This window comes from Pelmatolapia mariae, linkage group LG16_19 (genome assembly GCF_036321145.2).
Source record: "Pelmatolapia mariae isolate MD_Pm_ZW linkage group LG16_19, Pm_UMD_F_2, whole genome shotgun sequence".
NCBI lineage: Eukaryota > Metazoa > Chordata > Actinopteri > Cichliformes > Cichlidae > Pelmatolapia > Pelmatolapia mariae.
In genome coordinates this window covers 50,783,960-50,809,483 of record NC_086241.1, presented here as the reverse complement: position 1 = coordinate 50,809,483, position 25,524 = coordinate 50,783,960, and the positions used below count along the sequence as shown (strand labels likewise).

The 25,524-nt window shown below is 39.6% G+C and overlaps 2 protein-coding genes across 2 annotated transcripts in view; one reads left to right on the top strand and one right to left on the bottom strand.

The window, feature by feature from the left end:
- tdrd9 (tudor domain containing 9) overlaps positions 1-25,051 on the bottom strand; it is a 32,907-nt gene extending 7,856 nt beyond the window's left edge. Inside the window, exons 1-28 of the mRNA XM_063497004.1 lie at positions 24,599-25,051; positions 18,648-18,655; positions 18,001-18,048; positions 17,193-17,263; positions 16,479-16,700; positions 15,028-15,150; positions 14,278-14,358; positions 14,022-14,186; positions 13,827-13,930; positions 13,601-13,723; positions 10,728-10,812; positions 10,595-10,652; positions 9,834-9,938; positions 9,662-9,759; positions 9,439-9,570; positions 7,806-7,968; positions 7,614-7,677; positions 7,139-7,202; positions 7,002-7,046; positions 5,740-5,793; positions 5,223-5,339; positions 4,971-5,078; positions 3,168-3,268; positions 2,865-3,035; positions 2,098-2,209; positions 1,775-1,990; positions 463-552; positions 119-376 (exon numbers count right to left, since the gene is read on the bottom strand). Coding sequence (XP_063353074.1) covers positions 119-376; positions 463-552; positions 1,775-1,990; positions 2,098-2,209; positions 2,865-3,035; positions 3,168-3,268; positions 4,971-5,078; positions 5,223-5,339; positions 5,740-5,793; positions 7,002-7,046; positions 7,139-7,202; positions 7,614-7,677; positions 7,806-7,968; positions 9,439-9,570; positions 9,662-9,759; positions 9,834-9,938; positions 10,595-10,652; positions 10,728-10,812; positions 13,601-13,723; positions 13,827-13,930; positions 14,022-14,186; positions 14,278-14,358; positions 15,028-15,150; positions 16,479-16,700; positions 17,193-17,263; positions 18,001-18,048; positions 18,648-18,655; positions 24,599-24,729 — 3,117 coding nt within the window. The 5' untranslated portion in view covers positions 24,730-25,051. The remainder of the gene's footprint in view (positions 1-118; positions 377-462; positions 553-1,774; positions 1,991-2,097; positions 2,210-2,864; positions 3,036-3,167; positions 3,269-4,970; positions 5,079-5,222; positions 5,340-5,739; positions 5,794-7,001; positions 7,047-7,138; positions 7,203-7,613; positions 7,678-7,805; positions 7,969-9,438; positions 9,571-9,661; positions 9,760-9,833; positions 9,939-10,594; positions 10,653-10,727; positions 10,813-13,600; positions 13,724-13,826; positions 13,931-14,021; positions 14,187-14,277; positions 14,359-15,027; positions 15,151-16,478; positions 16,701-17,192; positions 17,264-18,000; positions 18,049-18,647; positions 18,656-24,598) is intronic.
- On the top strand, positions 18,280-24,583 carry rd3l (RD3 like). Its single transcript, XM_063497009.2, has 3 exons — positions 18,280-18,730; positions 19,807-20,148; positions 21,928-24,583. The coding sequence occupies exons 2-3, from the start codon at positions 19,835-19,837 to the stop codon at positions 22,289-22,291; spliced, it is 678 nt and encodes a 225-aa protein (XP_063353079.1). The 5' UTR covers positions 18,280-18,730; positions 19,807-19,834; the 3' UTR covers positions 22,292-24,583.
- Positions 25,052-25,524: the final 473 nt, after the last annotated feature.

The following is a 25,524-nucleotide window of genomic DNA, read 5'->3' as shown; positions in this document are numbered from 1 at the left end:
AAGTATTTTTTCAATACAAGTTTTTTTTAAGGTTGAGGTAAAAAAAAAAAAAAAACCTGAAATAACTTCATCTTGAGCTGCAAAGAGAACTAGTATTTCTTTCTGCTTATTGTGTCACCTTGGAGTCAAAGCTCTCTTCAGCCTTCACAGCATGTCCTTCTTCCACCAGCAAGTCTACCACGCTGGTGTTTGCTGTCTCGGAGTGGATGAACAAATCCACACGCATCACACCATAGAGGATGGAGTACAGGGACACGATGAGAGATTGGCCCTTCACTAGATTGATGAAGCGGTTGCGGGCGCAGCTGCTCCACTGGTTCCCCAGAATGATGGACTGATTTGAAGGACGCATACCAGTGACCTGGAACTCCTGAGCCTGATATGATAAGCAGTTTATTTGTTACTATTAATCTGGTGTGCATTTTATCTGCTGACTGATTGTGCCATTTATAATGTTGCTACCTGGAAAGGATGAGACAGCAGATCAGATGGCAGCTCTCTGAGGCTACTGCAAGAAACGATCTCATTGTTGCCATAGTCCAAAAAGAAGACCTGCAGAAAGATGAGACGCCTGGATGATAAATTTGGAAAAATTACAACGTACAAAAAATGTTCTCTGGTTTTTGAGACCAAGGAGGAACTACATCCAATTTCGTGAAGCATCGAAATACCAGGACCCAGATCTATTTGAAGAGACAGTTGGTACAGCCATCATGAAATTAACTTTGCTCATAGGCCAAAATGTTTCCAAAGGTTAACATTAAACACTGAGAATTGTGTTATTCTACTGGTACTGACTGCTAAATACATTCTATTGTGTGATCTCTAATCCATGGATAATTTAATTAACCTAACATACAAGTATTTAGACTGTGAGAGAACGGCTCAGGGAGGAATCTACCTGTGAGCAGGGTTCAGTATCACCAATGGCCTGATGGCCTGGGGCCAGTTAACTGACTAGCTGTTGGCCTGGTTATGCCAGTGTTGGCATGAACAGGTTAAGAGTTCAAATGTGAAATCTATCATCTATGAAGAATAGTAGACATTTTTTTCATTAAAGTGAGAAACTTGGGGAAAAGAAGCAGGAAGGTGACGCTGGTTGTGCTAACCAGCACAAGCATCTCACCCGCATTTGCAAATACAAACTCAGTAGAATTTGACAGCATGCAAATTAAAAAATACAACATTCAACCTGAGTATCTTCTATTCTTAAAAAAAGGGAGAAAAAAAAGACTTTCACAATGCACCAGCAGCAAAGTTGACAACCTATTGACGCGCGCACACAGCAAGCAGCAAAAAGGCAGAGCCATTACAAATGCAGTGAACTCAGATGGCGTAAAGTACAATGTTTTTTTTTTTTTTTAGCATTCACAACATTAGCCCACTGGAAAAATTACAGCTAGACCTTCAAACCAACAAGCTCAACTCTTTCCCCTGGGATGCCTGCTTGAGTGTGCATCAGAAGTCAGTGAGGGTGATCTCAGCCTACACAGCTCACCCTTGTAAAAAACTGTAACCTGGCCTAATGGTCAAACATATACATTGAGGTTTCAAAACTCATCATTAAGGGTACTGGGGAGATTGTCAAATGCCATCTTCATGGGTGAACTTCTGTCAGGACTTTAAAAAGGTACAGAATCCTAACTATGACAGGCTAATCACAAGTAAAAAAGATAGAAAAATAGAAGTAAAACTTGCAGAGAAAAGTTACAGAGAAAATAAAATGGTGTCCTAAATTTTGAGCAGTAGGCTGCAGAGTGTAAGTAATATTTACCTCCACTGTGTTGCCACGTATGTGTAGGATCTTGGCACGGTAGTACATGCTCTGCTCATTGAACTCAGAGTAGGGAGCCAGGCACAGTAGGTTTGGGTAGAGCGACACAGTTAAAGGATGCAGCGTGCACGTGTTAATCTCTGCTGTCAGTTGGCGCTGTTTTTCCAAGCTGGCTTCATCTGCTTGGAACCCCCAGAAATGACCAACCTCCACCACCTACAGCAGATTTCAGAGACGATACATCCATTAATAATCATAATATTTACTCAAACAAAAAAGGTAAGTATTTAGTAGGGGAAATAAAAACAGAATAGAAGACTAACTTTTGTGATGTTCACCACAAACATGCGATTGGGGGGTAGCTTGGCGGGGTCGACGGTGCTGCTGACCACTCCCACTGGGCAGACAGACTGGCTCTGGAAGTCAACATTCACACTGCACAGAAACAGAGACTTTAGGTGATGCTTCGCTGTCACCACTGACTACACACTGGCATGTGTGTACTTATAGCCGTTTTACTGTGATGAGTTAAAATGAGTCAGCATCTCATTTTAAAGAGTAAACAGGTGTCTGCTATGTGTTCAACAAAATAAAACATTTTAACAAGCAAACGTACAATTTTATTGAGAATTTACCAGCAATAACAACAGCCGAATAGCATATTTTATGGAAAAAAACCCCACAAATTATGAGGAGAAGCTAAAACTGTATTTTATCAAAATATGTCAGCAATCTTACAATTAAATAAATATGTCACCCCTACAGCCCAGCAGGGGTAGGAAGAAGCTGGCACTGTTTTGCCTAAAACCTCCACTTTGAGTCCAATGATTGCTGGCAAGAGGCATGCAGAGTGCTAGGATGTCAGATTACATTAAGGTTTAGGGCCAAGGCACTGACCACTGCAGCCTGTTATGTAGGGGATAGATTTGCCAAAAACACTGAGTCCTCAAAGGACAAACACAGCCAAAACTTAGTTGTTAAGATGACATTTTGTCCTTGCCAAACATGTTCAAGATTTCAGCTCATGAATTAGATTTCTCTCAGAGAGACAACTACATTTGGCATCTGAAATATGCGAAACTCGGCGTACCGTGAATATTTCATGTGAGTTATGTGTCTGTTCCCAGCACAGTGTTCTATTTGTTCAATGGGGTAGACTGACAGCTCCATTGCAGGTCTCTGATGGGCCAGCAGGAGGGCAAGAGACACTTCAGGCAGCACACCAGAGTCCTGGGATGTCCTGTAGAACTCCACGTATGCTCTGAGTGCACATACACACGTACATACACACACACGCACACACACAAAGTGAGATTAAAACTAAGTGCACAAAGGTTCAAGCAGACAAAGAACCGAGTGATGATGTTTGACTTGCCACAGTAGCCTCTAGTACCTGGAGCTATCGAAGGAAAAGGCTTTGACCTGTCCACAGAGGCGGAACAGGCACTGCAGCTGCTTGTAATACAGGAAACTGTACGGCGGAAGGTTCCTCAACTAAAAACAACAGTATGATGATACAATTAGAAAAACAAAACTGACAATTTAATTGCCTATAAACCAAATTATAATTTGGACAGACAAAAAGTCTGTGTCCGAAAAGTGAATGCTTAATTGCCTTAAACCTTTCTAAAGGCTAGCAGCAGTGACCTCTTCTAAGTTTGTGGTGAAGCGGCCCTTATTTCTTCACTTTGTGATTGTTTTCCTAATGAATCTTGATAGTTTCAGGTCAAACTGAATAAAATGTTCAATTTTTGAATTTGGGTGATTATATTAGAGTCATAAAAGAGGTTATAACCATAATTCTGGTTATGGTCAGTGGCTCACTACCTGTCAAATGTAAACACCTTTGACTTACTGTACACTAATGTATACTCCAATTTTAACCGTACAGAATTTCCAACTCATCTGTCATTACGCTTGTATCCTTCGCATTTCTCTCGACTAGAAAGTAGGATGGCTAGCATGTTGCAGCCTCCTCCTTCATCAACATCATCATACCCGAGGCATACACAGGGTCTATCTTTAACCTCCTAGAACCTGGCATCCACATATGTGGACATCACATTTTGGGTTGTCTAGACCAAAATATTAAATTTTGCTCTACAAGGGTGTGATATCCACTTACAAGGACATTATGCTGCCACTGTTCTATCAAAATTAAAACGAATGTACTCTTATGTAGATCTAATTTTGCTCAGAAACAAAAATCAGGTTAAAAAAATAAATAAATCAAGTAATTCTTTGTTTTTACATTCATCAGGTCCCAATAAGCCCAAATAGCAAAGAGTAAATGCATGCCATGAAAGAGGTCGGGTTTTAGGAGGTTAAAGCAGCCTTGTATTATCCTTCACACAGTTTAAAATTACACTTGGAGCATTTCAGAAGCAGAGCGTTCAGTCCATGTTGTGCCTTTTATTATGAAAATTGAAAAATTATCCAACTGTGTGTCTGACTGGATGGACTATATATACATATCTTTTTTTAATAAAAGGGAATGAGTTGAGGACTGCGTCTTGGCAGCTTTTGAAACATCTTAAAGAACAAACACTATTTTGAGTGGGCACAATCAACTCTGGTGGTCAGAGGTAGAAGCCAGGAAGTGATGCTTACAGAATATTTTTTTAATGCTTTTGAGAGCATTATGGTCAATTTGAAAATTCAAGTATGGAATGGAGCTTGGTCTGTTGCAAAAGCAGCAAAATTGGCTTCAGATTCCAGCTAGACGGGCAAATATAAATGTGTAGAGCAGGCAAACATAGAGACACTATTGGCTACAAATTTTTGTGGAGACTTGACTACAAACAAGATCACTTGATCTGAATTTAAGACAATTTAATTGGATAAGTGGAAGAAATCGATGGATGGATGGATAGATAGATATTTTAGGCCCTTTTAATTAAAAACTGTCCATCAAACACTTTTAAAAACTGTAAGGACATGCGAGCAAGATGCGAAAAGAGATTGAGACAAATTTGTCGTTCTTAGAGCTTTACCCCCACAGTTACAAGAAAAGTAAAGCCTGTTTTAGGTAAATCATCAGCCAGCTTGAATTGTACATGAAGTCTAATAATGATAACAACAACCAATTGCTTATTAACAAGTTTATAAATAATTCTTATTATGTTAATATTGTAAATTGCTATGTTATCATGAAGTAAAGTGTAGCTGAGCCAAGCTTTAGATGAGGTAATAATACCATCACTGTCGTTCTGGGATTGAAGCCACTCAGCTCTCTGGAAGCCAGGGCTTCATCTATATCCACCTGAAGAAAGTAGTTTGGGTAGTACGCACCAGCAATGACCACCTAAGAAACAGTGAGTCACAATTTACATCAAACTGACAGTCAGATAAATTCAGACACGCAAAAACCCCCAAAGCTCCTTACATTGTCACACTATGATGTTTAAGACAATTTATAAACATCCCACAGTTTTCAGCAAAGACTAACCTGAAGAATGAATGCCTGCTTGTGTGCACTGGTGTAGTCTGAGAACTGGCTTTCCTCTGCTACATTCATGTTGAATTGAGACACACGCTTCTTCAGCTCCTCATACAGCTCTGCAACCTGGTCAGCAATTTCAGTAATCAAGTATTTATACTTTGTCAACAGCTAGAAAACATTGTAAGGACTATAAATTTTAATACTTGATTTGCAAAAGACATCACAGGGCTATCCATGACCTCACAAAAGGAAACAAATTTAAATAAACGTAGCACAAAAAGTAAGGCAATTTGTGTTTTATTGTTTATTGCTTTGTTGTAACAAAGCTTCCTGGCAACACGGTGGAAAGCCTGTTAATTTTCCCTGAAACTGTGGCACATTTCCTTACTTTTTGTGCCAAGTTTGTATCAGCTTAAAATACACTGCAATTATCACTTAACGCCTGCTATTTAATGCACTCAGGTTACGCTTTCTCCTGAAATGTCATTCTCTGAACACATGCAACCAACTTTGATCTCTGTACCTCTCTGATCCTCTTGATCTGAATGAAGTTCTCCTTTCCCCAGTCCAGCTCATCCTAAGAAGAAAAGGCAGCAAATACATTTTATTTTTGCCAAAAACACAAAACAAACAGACAAAAAAAAACCCAAAAACATTGAAATAATGTTGTGTTAAGTTTTTAATTCACTCTTAGAATTTGAATACCTCAACACTTTTATGGGAGGCCAGAAATTCTAAGTAGGTACTCTGATCATTTCTATAATACCTAGATCTTTTTGGCCTCAGCAAACAACAACCAGGCTATAAGAACAATAACAGCAGCTACTAAGAACTGTTACGTGAGGTCTTTGACATGAAAAACATGGCACAGAATATGCTGCAAAAACACAGGAAAAATCTTGTTCTGAGTGACAACTTCACAGAGTCAGCTAGAAGTGAAACTGTAAAGAAGATGGTTCTACAGCAGGATAATGATCCAAAACAGACCTCAAAAGTCACCAGGTGAATAACATTTTTACTAGAGAAAATTGCTGTACGAACACACAAAGTGCTGGCAGGTTGATGGGGATGGTTCATAAAAAGCCCTCCCACATAGTGCGTGGGTTTTGTTTCTATGGGAACATCATCTAGACAACATATCACCACTCTAACCAGTGTTGTACGATAGACTAACCTTGCCCCTTTCCTATTTATTCCCTATTTCTTATTCTTAGACTTTAATCCCTGTGACGCTGACATGGATAGTCAGGTTAGAGAGACATGGTCAGAACAAGCTGCTCCTCCATTTTTTGGCTACCCATTTAATGTGATTTGTTGCCTTAAAAACTGATAACAGCAATGGCACCAGCACTTATCATTGTCTATATTTTATAGAAAATTAGCCTTGGAAGATCACTTGCCACAGGATCCAAAATCCTGAAACCAGGAAGGAAGATAGTTGTACATTTTCTTTGTTTCAAATACTGTAGTAATATCTCCATTAGCTCTAATAATACCCCTTAGTTGTCTGAGTGAAAAAGTGAATTGCTGAAACAATTACACACTACTTTCAGAATTTCTTGGTATAGTTTGCACTCTGACCATGCTCCTAAGAGGTTCTTATGATGTCAGAAAACATCTCCAGCAGGTCTGATTGTGAGCTAAAGTGAGTGGCAGTCAGCACTTATTGATCTTCTTTCATTGGTAAGTAGTTTGTACAAAGCTTTCTGGTGTGTTTGGGGTCATTATCCTGATAGGGTGGCACAAACATTGCTGAAAGTTACAGTAATTTAGTTTATAGTTTACCTTTGGGTGCCTCAGCTGTCCTTTCTTCTTGGCTGAGTGCCATGCCTAACATACAGAAACAAGAGAGAATAGAGCAACCACGCATGAAAATCCACTCAAAATCAAAACCTGCTGGAGATGTGTACCAAATTCTTTACCTTGAAGGCATTTAGGAAAGCTATGGAATCACTTGGTGTGCCACGGGTAAAAGCCAGCTTGCTCCTGGAGTTACACATGATACAAAAATAAATAAATTACAAAACACAAAACCCATATCTGCTTTTGACCTTACTCTAATGTAAGCATGTTACAATTAGACACGTGACCAATATAAGTATACACTGGAAGAAAAATTACTCACGATCTAAACTAAAAAATCCCAAGCTGGAGGTGAACAGTGGCGTGATGTGACATTATTATTTCATACTTTTTCATTTTTGCTGGACTGTGAGCATTTTTCTGAATGCATTAGCTATTAGGCTGCACTTAACATGTAAAGGTACGTCAAAAGCTCTAGTTTAAATCAAGTTACTTTACTACGTAACGCATGAAATGCAGCCACAGTGTTGGTACACAAAATCTAATGTGACATCATGAGTCTGTAAATCAGTGCACCTGCTGGATGGGACTCACCTATGGCCAGCAATCTGCTGCATGGACGGTATTGCAAAGAAGCTCTTCAGAGAGTGAGAGGCAGCTGAGGATGAGAGAGCATGTTGTGCAGAAGTATTCCGAAAAACATGTTGCACATTTAGGCTGTAAAGCTATGTCTCTAGAAAACATGCCGTACACAACAGATACCACCAAGTACCATGACAGACTAACCAATGATGAGGCACTCATCCAGGCAACCAAAGACGTGGCCCAGGACAATCATCTTCCCCAGGTACAGATCTAAAGGCAAGTGAGCCAGCACTCGGCCCAGGAACGTCAGCTCACCATCTTCATTTTGACCTCTGCTTTCACTTTTCACAGACAGTGCACCCATCTGCAGCGTGACAGACAGCATACTCAATGCACACAACTAATGAACTTCTAAACTCATAACATTTTAGCTTTAACATTTAAATATTTTATATATATATATATATATATATATATATACATACACACACACACACACACACACACACACACACACACACCTTTTAATCATAAATCATTTTATAAAAACAGCCATGTTATGCTTTTTAGAGTTTTTCTGCATCACGTCCTCTAGCGTGTTCTTTTTATACACATCCTCTCTTAGGAAGTAAAGCAGTTTGTCAACAACTTTGAAGGTCGATAGTTCGATCCACAGCTCTTCCTTTTCCTTTGTGTAGCAAAAAGCACCTAAGCTACATAACACTGAAAAGGGATTGCCTGATTTACATCGCACCAAACCTTCAAAACACAGCATTTAGCAGCAAGTGTGTAGATGGAGGAGGCAATGTGGTTTGTCTACTACTGGAAGACTGCTTGTCAATTTCTGGCTTCTGCAGTCCACATATCAAAGCAATCTTTGAGCAATCTGGTCACCCTGACTGCCCATCACAGTGTGATTGTGTGCTAATATTAGGCTTAAAACTTTCCTTTTTGATAAAGCATATAGTTAGGACCCTATATCCATCCTTAGTTACGCTGCAATAGGTCTAGGCTGCTGGTGCCTTCCCATGATGCATTGAGTGTTTCTGTTTCATTCACCACGTGTTCATACATCACTATGCATTTAATCATTAGTTATTATTACTCTCTGGCGGTCTTCCACAGCGTATCTTTATCTTGTCTTCTTTCCCTCACCCCCAAATGGTAGTCTGTCGCTGACCCTGGCTCTGCTGGAGGTTTCTTCTTGTTCAAAGCAAGTTTTTTCTCCCCACTGTCACCAAAGCATTGCTCAAAGGGGTTTTCTCTGTGTTATTGTAGGGTCTTTACCTTACAATATAAAGCGCCTTAAGGGGGCTGTTGCGATTTGGTGTTATATAATTGAATTGAGAAAACTGAACTGAACTGAAAAAAGTGTGCATAATGGTGAAAAAATGTTTAAACGCATAGAATGAAGCATCATTTGTGATAAGGTGAATTTGACTTCTATAAAAAAGGTCAGTCCAGTGCTCAGTTATACTAAAAAATAACTATGTAGTCATTTACCAAGAGGTAAAATTAAATACTTAACAAATGCTATTACATCAGAAATACTAAAATAAAAAGATAACATGCACATTTTCATTCCCTTAGCCTAACACACAACATCATTAATATTCGACATGGCCCTATTGTGCTCTCACGCTATAAACTTAATGTGAACACTGGCTGACGCAAAGCTCCTCTCAGAGAATTCAAGGTCTAATCCTCAGACAGAGCTGGCGGTCAGCTGCCCGTCCAAATACATAACAATCACCATTACAGCTACACATTTGTCTGCACTTGACTAGACAATAATGCCTCTCTCAGAACACAATCATCAAGTTACACTCTCTACCTCTTTGAGTTGTAGCACAGTCCTAACTATGTCAGAGAGGTTGGGAGGTGAGAGTGCTGTGGAGAGGAGGGAGCGGGGATCTCCCATGTCCAGCAGCTTTACTTTCAACAAGACAGTGGAGAGCGGAGCAAGCTGAGGAAATGGAAAATAGTAGAGCACAGATCAGTTTTCAGAAGTAAGGTCTGAACTGCATTAAAAACTGGTCACTGGCACAGTCTCTTACCAGCATCTCAGGAATCATGTAGTCTGGGATTTCCTTTTTCCAAAACTCTTTGGTAACAAGTCTGTAACAGTAGCCCTTTGAGACTCGACCTGCCCGACCTGGCAGGAAACAAACATTGAGAGTTAAAGGCAGAAGTGATAGTAAGCACTTAAAAGGTCTACAATGGTCGTACCTCTGCGTTGGTTGCAGCTGGTTTTGGATGCCCAGGTGAGATGCAGAGACTGGTAGTTGGTATCCGGGTCACACACCAATTGGCGACCCAGGCAGAAGTCAATAACTGTCATCAAAAAAAAAATGCTAATATAAGTTAACTTAAATAAATACATAAATAGATCTCAGAGAATAAACCGCCTATTATTAAAACCACATGGGACCAAGATGTGGGCAGTTCTTTTGCAATTCATAAGTAAAAATCACATTGAGCAAAAAACTTTTCACATAAGCTGAATATTTTTTACATCAACTATTTTACACCAAAGCACCATAGGAGAAATGCTTCAACGCAAATCTTTGCTCTAGGAGCAAGACAGACAAAGGTGGCCTAATTCATGTAATATGGAAATAAACAAACATTAACTAGTACATGTTGTCAGATTTTAGGAGATGACATAGTGCAGTTATTTGTTTTTCTATATTTATTAATTGTTGTTTACCTTACTAATTGTATCGTTCTCTCTGATGTTGGCAGTGACACCACCATCGTTAACTTTGATATGGCCTTTGTCTGGTAGTAGGTGCAGGTGGGACTGCTACTTGGGAATTATTTCTTGTATCTTGCGCTTATTTATGTCTTATTTAACTTCCTTTTTTCCTTACAACATTATTGATATCTGTATGCCTTTATTCTGAGTTTCTTGTAAATAGATTAATGGAAAGAAGAGTGGCAATAGATAAAAGTCAAATTTTTAAAAATTAAAAACAGAAAAAACCCACCATATTTGACATCTGGAACAGTCACTGAACTCTCTGCGATGTTGGTGGAAAGGATCACCTGTGAGGAATAGAAGATAATCGGTATAGCAGGTACTGACAGCACATGCAAAAAGTTACGATCAACAGCTTTTACCTTCCTGTATCCGGGAACAGGAAAGAGGAACACGCCGTTCTGCTCCTCCAGTGTCACTGATGAGTGAAGAGGATAAACCTGCAATCTGAAAAAAGTAGCATGTTCAGTTTTAACTTAAATGTTAAAGTACTACTCATTTACCTTTACTGATCTGCTACTTCTGCACCTTCACCGCTATCTACAGAGATTGGATACTTTCTACCACTGTGTATCACGTTCATTGTGCATCTAACTTCACTTTGTGTTTCACTATGGGAGATACAACCTACTCCCAGATTGTGTCAACCCTGAGCCAGAGATGACTGTGCAGCATCCAGCCTGCGAAAATGCACAAACATGTGTGGCATAGCTTAGCTTGCTGCTGCACAAATATTATGGACCGACATAACTCTGAACAAACCTCAGGATATGGCTGTACTCCTAGCAAAATGAGCTCATATGGTCTTTACAAGCCAATAAAATAACCTCAGATGGAACAGGTTATCTGATTTTCTGAACACTGCTGTTCAGTCCACGTATATTTAAGGTAGGGCTGGGCGATATGGCCTAAAATTCATATCGCGATATAATTTGAAGCATGTGCGATAACGATATATATCACGATATATTCTTTTCTTCTGTATAACGTATTTTCCAAACTATAAGGCACACTTAAAATCCTTTAATTTTCTCAAAAATCGAGAGTGTGCCTTATGTATGAATTCTGGTTGTGCTCACTGACCTTGAACCGATTTTGGCGTGTAGAAATCTGTTAAAAAATGTTTTAGTACAACTTTGGTAAGCCTGCTGATGGACTGCTTGATGGATTGTCAGAGCATTACGGCTGCCGTAGTGAGGAGTAATCTGGGTCCAAAACTCCGTCCCCTTCAGGTCCCAAAGTCAAACGAACACTGAGAGTTAAAAACAGTCTAAATTCTTTCATCTTTAATTAAATCATCAGCGTTGCTGCTTTATCGGGTGTAACATTTAAGTTTAACATCCATGCATCCATGAAAACAGAATTTATTAAATTTAACGGAGTTAGAAGTTAACAGGAAGTTAGCTCGCTAGTTTACACCTAAACATTTCATACCATGTTCTGACAGAGATTTTTGAAACTAATTAAAACATACAGCTCTGCTACCACTTCCAACATAAGTGAAGACAGAAAACTAAACAGCAGTGGCGTTTGCAGGGTTACCGAAGTTGGACTACCTGGTATATAATGTTGTGCTACGTGATTGCTAGCGACACAGCTATGTTAGCATAACATTAGCACAGTGAAGCTGGAGGATGAACAGCAACTTTTTTTCCACTCGATAAAAGTTAACGTGAGGGATTCTGGTGGTCAGGGACAAATGCAATCGCATAGCAGGATGCTATACACGGGCCAAACTTCAGTCAGGAGAACATAATTTACTGATGATAATGCTTGTAGCCACTGTGATACTTTCTACCAAAACAGGCGCAGCTTGATGACATCATCAACATGCGATATCGCGATATAGTCAAAATCTCTATCGTTGGCCAAATCTATATCGTTTCTATCGTATATCGTTTATATCGCCCACCCCTAATTTAAGGCCTGCTCCGGGCACAAGGTGTTAACCCTGCAATCCTCTGTTGAGGAGAACAGTGGGGGCACCTGTATGACATCTATATCATCTCAGGCACAAAGGCTGGATTGGGCCTCAGACACACTTTAGGGAGACCTGGGGCTAACTGTAAACATGACGGGTGAACGAACAAAGACTGTAACTCCCTAACTTGCTTGACTGGGTTAGTCCAAACAGCAGAGCAGTTTTAAGTAAGAGAAACTTCAGCCCCCACTACTTCACTAAGCTCAAAGGGGTTGTGAGAGGGGGCATTTAAATTGATAGACAACTCTTCTAATGGAACCAGTGGTCTACAGACTGTGAGCTTATGATGCAAGCCCCTCATGAAACAACATACCAGAAGGTGCTGTCCAGCAGTTTTATCAGTAAACCCCACACTGCATGCTGAAACAGCAAGCAGGAAGCCCTTTTATTCTAAATGGTGCTAATGACCCTCAGAGGGCGGCCTGCAGCATTCATTCCTTTCATGGGTATGCCTGGCTAACCCTGGGGAGATCAGGCTGAGAAGCAGGAAAGCGTGTGAGCATTTGCATGTGCAGTGACGCATTTGCATCATGAGAGGGAGAAAACAGCGGACACTGAGATATACGATACAACTCAGCCTTATCTCAGCCATCTTATCTCAGTTCCAAGTCCTGCAGGTGAAATCTCCAAACAGTTGGATCCCCTTGGACAAAAGATGCCCTCCTCGTTCAGAATTCCTGTTGACTAAAGGGACAACAATCTGGTGTTGCTTAACACAGTTGTTTCTTTGGCTAGCCTGTGAAGCTGTGGTGAAAGAGCGCTGCCCTGGCAGCTGAAATAAGTAATTATCCATGTAGTTTTCACTAAACATGTTACCCACAGAGATATGGCCAAAAAAATGTTGTATTGCTAAGCAGATGCATTGCATCGCTTGCAGCTTGAGCACATTTACGTGAGCCGAAGCCAGCCTCTGGGAGCAAACGACAGTCACCAACCTGCCATTATAGTAGTCGCACCCCACAGCGTCGTACGTAGACAGTGGTGTGTCTGTGTTAAGGAGTTTACTGACAGTACTGCATACTTGTACATCCTTTGATAAAAAGATGTGGTGAGGCAATCTGTCTTATGCGGCACATATATGTTTGAGGAAACAGAAATCAACCTGTTTGACCTGTACAGTGATGGTAGACATTACATTAAGCAAACACCACCTCATAATAATAAGTTTAAAAAAAACAAACATCTGTCTATTGCCACTTTAAATGTGTCCAACTCTGATCACATGTACAATTCTCAGCAGGTAAATGCATTTACCTTTTGTGAACCAGCTTGGTCAAGGCCTCCTGCATGTAGCTTATCTCGTGTATGCCAGGGAGGAAAACCAAAACACTTCCTCTCTCTGACAAAGTCATGCCTCCCTCTTTCTCGGCCTTGCTGCTCACACATAAATACATGTATCCATATTCAGTTAACAAACAATTACATCCTTGCCTATTTACATGTTTAAGCAGTTCTAAAAGTTACAATACTTTGGCCTTACCTGGAATTTTTGCCCTCCATTTCATCAAAGCTCTGGATGAGACTGATGGCAAGATTGTACATATCTGCTGAGATGTACAGGTCGCCTGGATGTGGTGATTCAGTCTAAAACAGACACAAAATTCAGATACAATAGATTTGGCTTCAAGGTAGAGAACCGTAGCATCAGCAACCATTTACTCTCTCAACTATCTACCCTATACGGAGACAGGTGGTGGAGGTCATCCAGGTAGAAATCTTCAGTGGCATAGGATGCCCCTTCCACTTCAAACACATAGGCTGGGTTCAGTTTGCCACGAATAGGAGTGGCAAAGTAGTCAGCAAACTGCTTGCAGTTAATGGTGGCTGACATAAGGATTATCTAAAACGAAGACAGGCTCTTGTGAGTGAGAGTACAAGTGACTAAGCATGAGGAAGACGAAGGAAATCTTTTAGCCTGACCCAACAGTTACCTTGATGTGGTAAGAGTTGGAATGGAGGAGTTTTCTCAAAATTAGAAGGAGAAGGTCCATTTCTGATGTGCGCTCATGAACCTTGGATAAAGGCAGAGTTGTTAAAAGGTTACATTTTGAACATTCAAGAATCACTCACTAAATAATAGGATTAAATTAATCTTAAGCTTATAACAGTACCTCTTGTGGCAGAAAACTAGAAATGACTTTGGATTAAAGTATTATAAATGGTAGACAAATTAAAGACAAAGAGAAGAGTTGTTGAAAGCATTGACTCTCCAAGTCTGATCATTTTTAGAAGGACTGAACGCCAGTGAAGAACACTCCAACATCCTGGTCCAAAGTCTCACACAATTTTCAACTTGATTTAGATTTTGTGGCTGTGAGGCCACATCACTTTCATACTTTCAAATCATTCAGTCATCCCTTGCGCCCTATGGATGGGGGGCATTGTCATCCTGGAAGAATCCACTCTCATCAGAATAGAAATGTTCTGGCACTATGAACAACTTGATATTGATTTGTAGTCACCTTTTATTCTAATGACACAAGTGTCCAAGGCAATCAACTGCAGGGACCAAGTGGTAAGATATTTTTTTGACTATTTCACCTGTCTGTCATTAGATTTAATATTTGTACTTCCCCCAAAATAACTAAAGAAAAGTAAATAAACACAAATTCCCCCTTTTTGGCAGTAGCTAACAGAGAAACACATATAAACATGAAAAATTAGACGTGTGGTTTATGCACCTCATCTACAAAAATGTGGGAGAATTCAGTGAGGGACTTGGCCTGAACCAGTTTTTGCAGCAGCACTCCTGTGGTCACGTAGATTAGTCGGGTATGCTCAGTTGCCATCTTCTCCAGGCCAATCTAAACAAATATATACACAGTTGCATTCACAAACTTGTCAATTAAATACATATTTGCATTTTCCTAAATCCAGAGGGAACTTAGTTGATTTGTTGTTTGCTAACTGGAAAAGTCTATAAAGGCACCTTCATGACAGGGTCTAAAATCTATGGAAGGCATCCATTTGTTCTCGTCTTTTGCTTTTTGGGGTTTTTTTCTTACTTGTATTCATTTATTTAACATTTATTTATATAGGTAGTTCCATTGACCCTCAATGTCTCATTTACAAGAGAGACCTGTTCCAGACAAACATTAAAATTACAACAATAAAAGAAACAATAGCTAAATTTGTGTAATGTACACAGTCATATCAAAGACAAGAACAAGTTCCCAGTGATGATTTCACAAAAACGTTTGTATGTCTTTTGAAGTCTACACGTAAAATCAATTGAGAGAGACTCAAATCTATCCGTAATGTATTCCATGACGATGGGGCAGAAAAGGAGAATGCCTTTTACCCAAGCTCTATATGAACTGATGGAACTTGAAAAATCCTGACATCTGCAAATACCAACTTGCAGATAATCTTTTTATACCATCTGCAATTTGATTTCTTTAGAATTTAAGGTTTTGTACTGTTTTGCTGCATTATAGCACTACTTGGATTTATTGAGCTCCAAAAAACACAACAAGGTTACTTTTTACTGCCTCAGGAAGGAACAGCAGAGGCCACAGAGGAAGTACACTTCCTCTGCTGTAGCTTTAGGCTTAAACTTTTCCAGGGTTTTAAAAACTGATGCCTGCAATGCCAACATGACTATTTGTGGTTCTGAGTGGAGAAAACATCAGTGAACCTCAATAAAATCGATTGCGTATCCATGTTACACTTTTTGCTTTGCCAACTTGCGGCTAAACAAATATATAGATATAACTCTCCCACTTTACATGTTGTAATGGAAATTATACCATAATGTTTAGTTTGTGTTGCATAAGCTAAGATTTTTTTCTCCTACTAACACTGACTATTTATCATTGCTCCCACTGTCAGTGACATCATCCTTAACTCCAGAGGTCTGCATCAAGCGGAGGAGACAACAGTTATTATTAGACACACAGTTTCAAAGCTCTGCACAACACAGTCAGACATCCTAGCAACAAAGCATACAAGAGCTTGTTAACACATACATGCAAACACTCTGAAGTTGTGAGAAAGATAATAATGAATGCTCTTTGTCTAAAGTTTGAATCAATATGGGTCAATGTATCTTGGTTTTCTACTACTGCTACATGATCGAAGAGCAGTGTATGCAGTTTAAGAAAATCACATTCTATCCTAATACTGCACCAACCTGATATCCCACCACACTACCCAGGGTACACTTCCGCTGTTTGGCAACCCATCGAGCAATACTGGTGGCTCCAATTTTACGTGGTTGGGTGACTACAATGTTGCATGAGGCATTTTTCTCATTGTAATAGTCCAGAATGTACTGTGGCAGCTGGGTGGTCTTTCCACTGCCTGTGGCTCCTTGAATGATCACTACAGAGTTGTTTTCTATGAGGGAAATCAGCTGGAAACAACCGCAAACAGACACACACATAAAAAACACAAACAGACACGTGCACAGTTAAAAAGAAAGGCATTTGATAAAAAAAAAAGGAAGCACATTTAGCTACTAACCCATATCATCGAAAAAACAAATAAAATTTGCAGAAAAAGTTATGAAATTGTTGGGCAGATGGATGTGGTAAGCTGATTTATGGCCTAAATTTTAGACTTTATAATCTGCATTAAGAAAGTCCAGCTTAAATGGCAGCATTATCTCCTAAAACACACACACACACACTACTCTGTATTAGTCAACAAATAATAATAGACTAGGGAATCTGATTGTTGTTGTCCATCAGCATCAAATAACTTTATGTTCATCTTGAGCAAACAGCAAAAGCTTAAGTGCTCAAGTGTCCTGGGGACATAAAGAAAATTTCGGTAAAAATGACAAACAGAACCTCGGGATAATGAAAGTGCACTACAGGACCATCAAGCTACGTCAATCTCTTACCTCCTGTCTGTTTTTGGCTATGGGCAAGTCTGGATACTCATAGCTTGTGAGTGGAGGAGGATTAGCATAACCTAGTGAAAAGAAAAGTAGCAGGAGAAAAAGGAAAAAATAAAGTTTTAAACTGATTAAGAATTAAGCTTTCTGTATATCCAAAAATAAAAGGAAGCACAAACTAGGCTCAGAAAGGCTATGACAAAATTAGTACTTACGCACTGCAGGTTCTGGTTTTTGCAGCCTCTCTCCATCAGAGTTCACAAGTTTTGGGCTGCCATGCTGAAGAATCTTTGCTGGACTGTAAGAAAACCAAATTTGTGAATTACAAACAAATCTAATACAGTAACACCAAAACTGTATAAGATACGATTAGCTGCTTTGGACAAAAAGACTTTAACGTTTAAGCTTTCAGTTTTGACCTTTATACCGCAATGTCCCTCACAACGCAAAGACAAATATATGTACTGGTAAAAACAAGACAAGTTAGAAGCCAGCATTTATCAAAATTATCAATATTATATTAAAATCAGTTTCCTTTGAGTGTAACAATTAATTTCAGATCATTACAAGAATTGTGAGGTTGAATATGATGGTAGATGGTGCAGCATTTTTCTCAACATCATCTTGAAAACAAAAACATAAAAAACAAAATGAACAGGAAAATGCTCCCCTTCTTTATACGTGGTAATCCATGTACAAAAAAAACTTTTTTTTTAAAGAAAAAAGCTTAAGTATAGCAATAAAAGAAAAAAAGGGGCTGTATAATCGAACATAATGTAGTCGACAAGAATCAGTTAGTCACAGTTAAACTCACAGATTCTTAAACCTTTTGAATTTTTTTTTGTTTTTAAACATCCATTTTCTAGAAGAAAGTTTCACATTTTTTCTCTGCCTATTTCACTTCTTGATGCAATTTCTAACTAAGTTTTTGCATCCTCTCTAATTTCCCTCTGTCAGCTTGACCAGGCCCACAGCGCTGCAGCCTGAGGAGCATTCCCGGTTGTGTGTGTGTGTGTTTATGCATGTGTGCCTCCTGCACTCTTAGCAAGGGGAGGATTTTATCACAACAGCAGACAAAAACCCTGACAGTACTAGGAGCTCAAATGCACACCCACGACTTGTGCGCACACACGCACCCTCGTCCTCTCTCTTTCTCTCCAATGCACACGTTTCGTGCAAGCTACAAAGCAGCTGACCCTACAACAAAAGCTGCACACTGCACAGAGGAGAGTGGGGTGAAAGGAGAAGAGAAGTGACAGCTCTTAGTCAGTTAGCCGTGTGCGTGTGACTAACTCTCCTGGAAAAAGTCTGCATGACAGGCGCAGTGAGAGGACAAGACAAAAAACTACAAGACAAAAAATGAAAATATTTGCAACAACAAAGCAAGGGTAGGATTGCTGCCGGATGTAGTCAACAGCGAGAGGAGTTAAGTTTGCACAGACGGATCCATGGAGACAAGACGCTGGAGGCTCTACTCTGTGAAAAGCTCTTCTTTGCCCAATTTCTAAAAAGCTCAGACAAGAGTCAGCAGTGCCCTTTCACCAGTAAGTACATTTCTTTCCTTTCTTATTCATCCAGATATTATTGTGATAACTATTTTTTTACAATTAGGAAGCAAATCTGAAGCGCTGATGTGCAGCTTAATAAGCGAAAACCCATAAGGTTTTTTGTATGGCTGACCTCTGACCCCACAGGCAGTTTAATCCATCTGAATCCCAGGTGGAAACTCAGCTGATCTATCAGCTTGAATAAAAGGGCCAAATGCGCACACCTGGGACATCGGCCTTGAAATCAAAGTAGCCATCAGGCAGGGATCAAAGGACGGAATAGCTATGGGATGATCATTTTTCAATGTCAAGCTTCAATTCTGAATTATTAAAACGTCACAAAGAGATACAGACTAGATTTAAGTTATAAACTAGATTTACCACATAAAACTAATAAAACATTCTAATCAAATAATTCTCATTCAATCTGAATAGTCAAGCCCATTTCAGTACAACTGCAAGATTTTTGACAATTAGCAAATTAGCATTTCCATTTGCAAGAAAAATTCCTCTGGTTAGCGGTTAACCAGAGGAATTGACTTGAAATACACATTTTGGGAGGTGATAACTGGAGTCACAGTTAAGGCAAAACTGTTATCTTACTTAAGAGAAATGGATCCTGGGTTTTGTTGTTTGTTTGTTTGTTTTTTGGGGGGGGGGGGGCATTTAATTAGCAAAAAAATTATTTTATATTAGAGTGCGTTAAATCCCCGGAAAGTTTTCTATTTATTTTTTGAAAATGTAATCACAGTATATATTTTCCTTTAAGGGAAGACCAAAACCTCTTTGGTACCCACAAACATTTTTAATAAAGAGGGAAAAACCCCATTATTTTTTTCTAAAGGGTTTCAGAGAAGAGTTTTCATTTCCCTAGCTTACATCAGTTTGCCTGCCTGACTTGTGCAGTTCCTCACTTGCTGTTATGCCGTCCTGTTATTTGCAGGTGCAACTGTTATAGAAATTTGTTTTAAGCAACGTCTATTCCAGTAATTCAGATGATTATTATGATTCTGTTGTGTTGTGAAAATCCTGACTTGATGCTAAAGATAACTAATAATTCTAATGTCCTTCAGTTTTTAAAGACAGCGTGCTGTGAATGCCATGCCTCTGTTCAGCTGGATGAAATGGTCGCATGAGACAAGAGTGCAGGCTCAGGATGAAACACCATCTCTGAAAATCTCAGGGGGGTTACCCAGCCGCATGCTGATCACAGAGCTCCTGTGGCATGTGGAAGAGCGCGAGCGGCTGGCGAGAGAACTGGAGCGTGAGCATAGGATGGCTCACAGCACTCTGGGTCTCCACTGGTTTCAAAAGTACCCCAGGTTGCGGACCCTCATCCCCTCATCAGAACTACAACAGCTGGAGTTCTTGTGTGCCCAGATCCCATCTATCCAAGCAGCCACCGTCCTCTCCAGGTGTTTAGTAGTACCCATGCCTTCTTCTGTCCTCACATTAGTAAGCTGTCAACAGATACTAGCTGCTACTGCATCAACAGGGCCTGACAGCAGGCAAAGCAGAGAAGACCCAAAGGGAAAGGGAGCTAGGGCGAGCTGCCAAGAAAGCCATTATGTGTTATAGTCACAGACACAGGCGATACAGGGTGTTAACATGTGAAGGTGAAGGACGCCCTGTAAGGGTGAGTGAAGCCAGGCTGCTGGGGTTGCCACTCGTCTCTGTTAGCCAGTATGGAAAAAAGAAGAAGTAGCTGTTAGACATGGTTGAGCACTGTGACCTACTTACATTTTCCCCATAAAACTCTCTACTAGGTCACTACTGTGTGCTTACATAACATCTTAGCCAAGAAAAACATATTTAATAAGATGTGTTATTATGCTTTTATCATTTACAAAAATCTTCGCTGTTGTCCCAGATATGTCATTTTTTGAAACTGTGAGAGAAAACAGATAAAAGCACACAGGTCCAATATTTTAGGTGAAGCACAGAAACTTCACATTATCAGGCTGACACCATGCTGATGGAAATATTATTTCTTAGTTTGTAGATACTCAACTCCTCTCCTTGCATCTTATGGGACCAAAATGTAGATTTTTAGACCATCATCTACATGCTGTAGCCTTGTACTGCCAACAAGGGACAGTGTCAGTTCTAGTAGTTGCCACTTGAGTATGGCTCCAAAGGGAAGTCATTCCCTAAAGGCTCCCATTTAAATTTAACTTAGCAACATTATAAATCATCTACAGCTAGATTCCCCTTTATAGGACCTCTGAGTGGGCTGAATTTGTTTATAACCACCTGGATAACCAAGTTAGGGGTGTGGTCTCAATAATTGACAGGTTGGGCAGCTAAAGCTGGAATCTGTTAGGGCTCATCCACTACTGAAAGTTATTAAACCGATCCTCTTCAACATGTTTGTGCTGTTATTACCTTGTGCCTTTGTTAAGGTACAGACACTCCCAGCAGTGAGTGCTAAAGTTTTATGAGTATTTACAAAGATGGCGCAGTGACAAGATTGCTTGTTAGAGTGACTCAGAGATTTTTTTTGACTGACTCTATTGCATATGCATTTCTGAGAGTTCCTTTCTCAAGGCACAAAATATAGGGAAGAGAATATTTACATCACAAGCAAACCCACAACTCTGAGAGCCATTTACACCTGCTATTTTGACCTGTTTAGTAAATCTGGCACTTAATTTGTTAATAAGCACTAATTAGTCAATATGTATGTATTTTCACTGAATCTGTACAGTTTATGAACCCTTGTTAACCTTAGTTAGCTAAGGTTAGTAAGCATGGAGGTAAATTCTGGCTCCATGCTAATGTTAAGGCAATAAAATGTGGAATCTAAACCTCTGGGTGAGGGCACAATCGCTACACCTGTCTACAGGGCTGCTGCTATGAAGACAAAGTCATAATATAGAAATAAAATTTCTGTCAAAGCTTTTCAAAACTTGAGTAGATTTTATGTCCACTGTCTCTAATGTAAGAGGTCAAACTTTACCACCAACCCCTTCAGCAGAAAAAATAATAACCAGATAAGAGTCTGTGACTATTTCATAAACTACAGTGATACTGTGTTTTTAGGAACAGAGACATATTTCAACGTGGCTTAGTGTGACTGATTTTCAAGTCAGAGACGAGAGGACAGAGCGCAAAGGAAACAAAAAGGATTAAATGATGAGGAAATACCTCTCCAAGAACTGTTTAATTAACTATAATGTTGTATGTTTCCACAGGTTTCGTGAGGTGCTTGCCACTAACAACATACGACCCTGGGAGCTGGCATCTGTGTTTAAGCAAATACTAAAGGACTTCCTGAGCCAAAAGGGATACGATGAAGAGGATGATCTCTCAGTGCAGCCGGTGCAGTTCCAACCCATGGAGGCTTGGACCAGCCGGTACAAAATGAAGCAGGGGTTTGTCACACCCACAGTCCCCAACTGTGGCGACCATCCAAGGGAAGAGATCCCTACGGTCTCTGGATACGTGGATCGGGTCATGCGGCACTCTGGTTCATTCACAGCCCACAGGGACTGGGACCTTCCATATTATTATCCAGTACCTCTCAGGCCCAAAGGTGCTTACAGCACCACACTGTGAAAGGACAACTCTTTAACCATCTGCAACCAACAGCATGGAGACCAAATCGCAATATACATCTTAGATATAGACATTTCATAGCTTTATCAAAACGTGAAATAGCACTAGGCTAGGTGTTATATGTACTCAAATATTTAATAGCAATAACTAATTCTTATCCCTACTTCACAGCCTGAATTGTTTAGTTACTCCTTATCTTAAACCTTCAATTGTACAGCTGGAGATGCATTTCAAGAACCTGGAGAGATTTTAATAGTAAAAGCACTATATGCCTTTTTGGCTTTTGGGTAAGTGACAAACTGACTGAGTTTGTCAATTTGTGGTAGCTCATTAAGACCTCAAAATGTCCAGCTTTTGGAGTGAATACATGTGTAAAAACATGACTGGCTCACATATAGTTAATGCAAAGATGTAAAGACTCCACGTTACCTTATCTTACACAAGTCAGTCAATTTTCCTGTTATTGCTGGCCAAAACCTCTTGGGGTGGCAAACATTTTTATATGCAGGAAAAACCCTGGAAATTTGAGTGAGCACTCTTTAATGTAAATGTTTCAGACTGAAAAATAAAAAGACATTGAACTAAACATTTTATATAGATTAGGGAGAACTCACCTTGATTTGTGTAGGACTTGTTTTTGTTGTTGTTCTTATGCATCAGTGTTTGACTTCTTATTGGGAGTCCTAAATCCCTTGACAAACAGCAGCTATTGTTCTGTGCTACAGTTAAGACACCCTTCAGGAAGAAGTGTAGCGATGCACTATTTGATGGTCATTAAACTCCATCAACCAACTTGAAAGACAGATCAACATGTAAATGGTAATAAATTGTATGTTTTCCATTTAGCCTATCATTATACTATTGGACAAAAACAATATTATTAAGTTGTTGCAACATCCACCCTTATAATATTAGGTCAGTGGTGGGGAACTCCAGCCCTCAAGGGCCGGTGTCCGGCAGGTTTGAGATATCACCCTGGGTCAATACACCTGAATCAAAACTGGTTCATTACCAGGCTTCTCGAGAACTTCAAGACATCTCGGGCAACTCGACTTGTGTGAAGTGTTTTCAGCTGGGCGTCGTGTACCTGGAGTCAAGTGTTTTGACCGATCCATGAAACTATATATATTTTTAGACACAAGTTGTAACGGCCGCCATTTTCTTTGTAAGAACTTATTACATGGCGTGCTGCAGGGAAAAGTCTGTTCTAACATTTAAGTCTAAGGTTTATTTTGAGCACCTGATGGCTCTTTTATGCTTCTCAACTCTCTCACGTGATTATTGCATAGGTGGTAGAAGAGGTTTGTCATGCTTGAGTCTGTGGTGGGGACCTGTTTGCGGTATTATTAGCATAGTACAGTTTTCTGGTCCATGTCAGACTTTTCATAACCAAACTATGTCCATGCTACAGAGTTAGCCCCTTGTTTAGGAATAAGATCCTCAATTAGTTTTGACTGTTCCTTCTGTTTGGAGCTACCTGGTTCTGCCTCATTATTACTGTCCATGCTGGCATTCTCTGTGCCTGCATGGTCTTCCAAATGCTGAAAAAATATCGCACAGCTCAAGTTGAGGAGGCAAGTTAGCCACTTGAATCAGCTATGTTGGATCAAGGACACATCTAAAACCTGCAGGACACCGGCCCTTGAGGCCTGGAGTTCACCCACCCCTGTATTAGGTGATCTAGTGTAAGATTTTAAGAGGAATCTGGTAGCTTTGGTAGGGCAAATATTTTAATTTACATTTCTTAAAACAGTGTGCATTTGCTTGGTTGACACTGGAAATTTTTGTGAACCTTATCTCAATCTGAATACCTTAAAGAAAAGACCATTGGCAGTGTAAAAACAAAGGTTAAAAGACATTCAGATTCGAGGTTTTAGGAAAACCATACAAAAACGTGCAGCTGTATAGATTAAACTATTAAAATATTCCCCCCGTTTGTTTTCAAAAACCAGAACTACAGCTCCGAAATAATTTGTGTTAATTTTGGTCATTACGCATTTACCCATTACGCTGACATTTAAGCATGCCTGCAATACGATTTCTTCTATTTGAACTTCACTTTCCAATACTTGCTGTCAAGCTGAGACATGATGTATATGTCCGCCAACGACTTAAAACAATTGACAAGTTAAAAGCAATTTAACGGTATCACTTTGAGCTGCTAAATCTAGCAACAACAACAAAACCATACGCCGTTAATTTTTCTAAAAATATTTAACTGTCTAACACCTGAATGCAGAGCTAGACCATGCTAGCATGCTAGTTAGCTTAGGGTCAACCGCGTTTACGCTAACTTAAGCTTTATACCTGCTCTCTTTCGACGATGGTTCATCGTCTGACTTCCTCTCAGCCACTTCTTCTGTGAGCTTAATATTTGCAAACTTGGTCCCTGAAGTGAACCAGTCCGATAGTTGTTCAGCGGTAAATGTTTTCTTCATTTTGCGCCAGTTATTTTCTTTTCCTCACTTCGCTGTGATAGCGGGTAACATGAAGACGAAAGCACGTGCGGCAGGCGAGGCTCTGACGTCTCCCACTGGCGGTTGGAATAAAAATTGCAAGTCTACCTATCTCTCTCTGTCTGTTTTTTAAATTAACTTTATAAACAACTTATCAGCACCCACAGAAGACACATCACGAACAGGGTAACCAAAATTGTTATAGTTAATACTGTACTAGTCATAGTATTATTGTATTTTTTTTTTTTAATTTCCGCTTCATTTTAATGTTTTTTATTATTATGAGTATGTTAATTTTAATTTTTCTGCTCTTGATTTGTTTTTACATGACTTACAAATGAAAACATTTTAGTTAACTGTGATAACTTTGGTATGTGGAACTAGGCAAGAAGATAATTAATGTATACAAATTTGTCACAAATAACGATAGCAACCGAATAAAATATTTCTATATTAAAGAACAAAATCACAGAAATTGCTATCAATTATGACTTACCTGTTTAGGTGATCTCGACTATCTTTTTTTAAACCACTGAAAGCTAATTAGCTTGGATGTTGTATATCTAAAGACATACTTGACAGCTTCAAAATCAGATTTATGTTTGGCATTTTACATGAGACAGTGCACAAACACATTTCTTATACAGATGTAAGCCTTTGTGTTAACTTAATATTTTGCATAATATTTATTTGTGATTTCTAAGGTGTGGGCTTGGAAGTCCCACTGGGCCATGAATTTAGTGAAGTAATCAGAACTCATAGAACAAATCCAAAGGA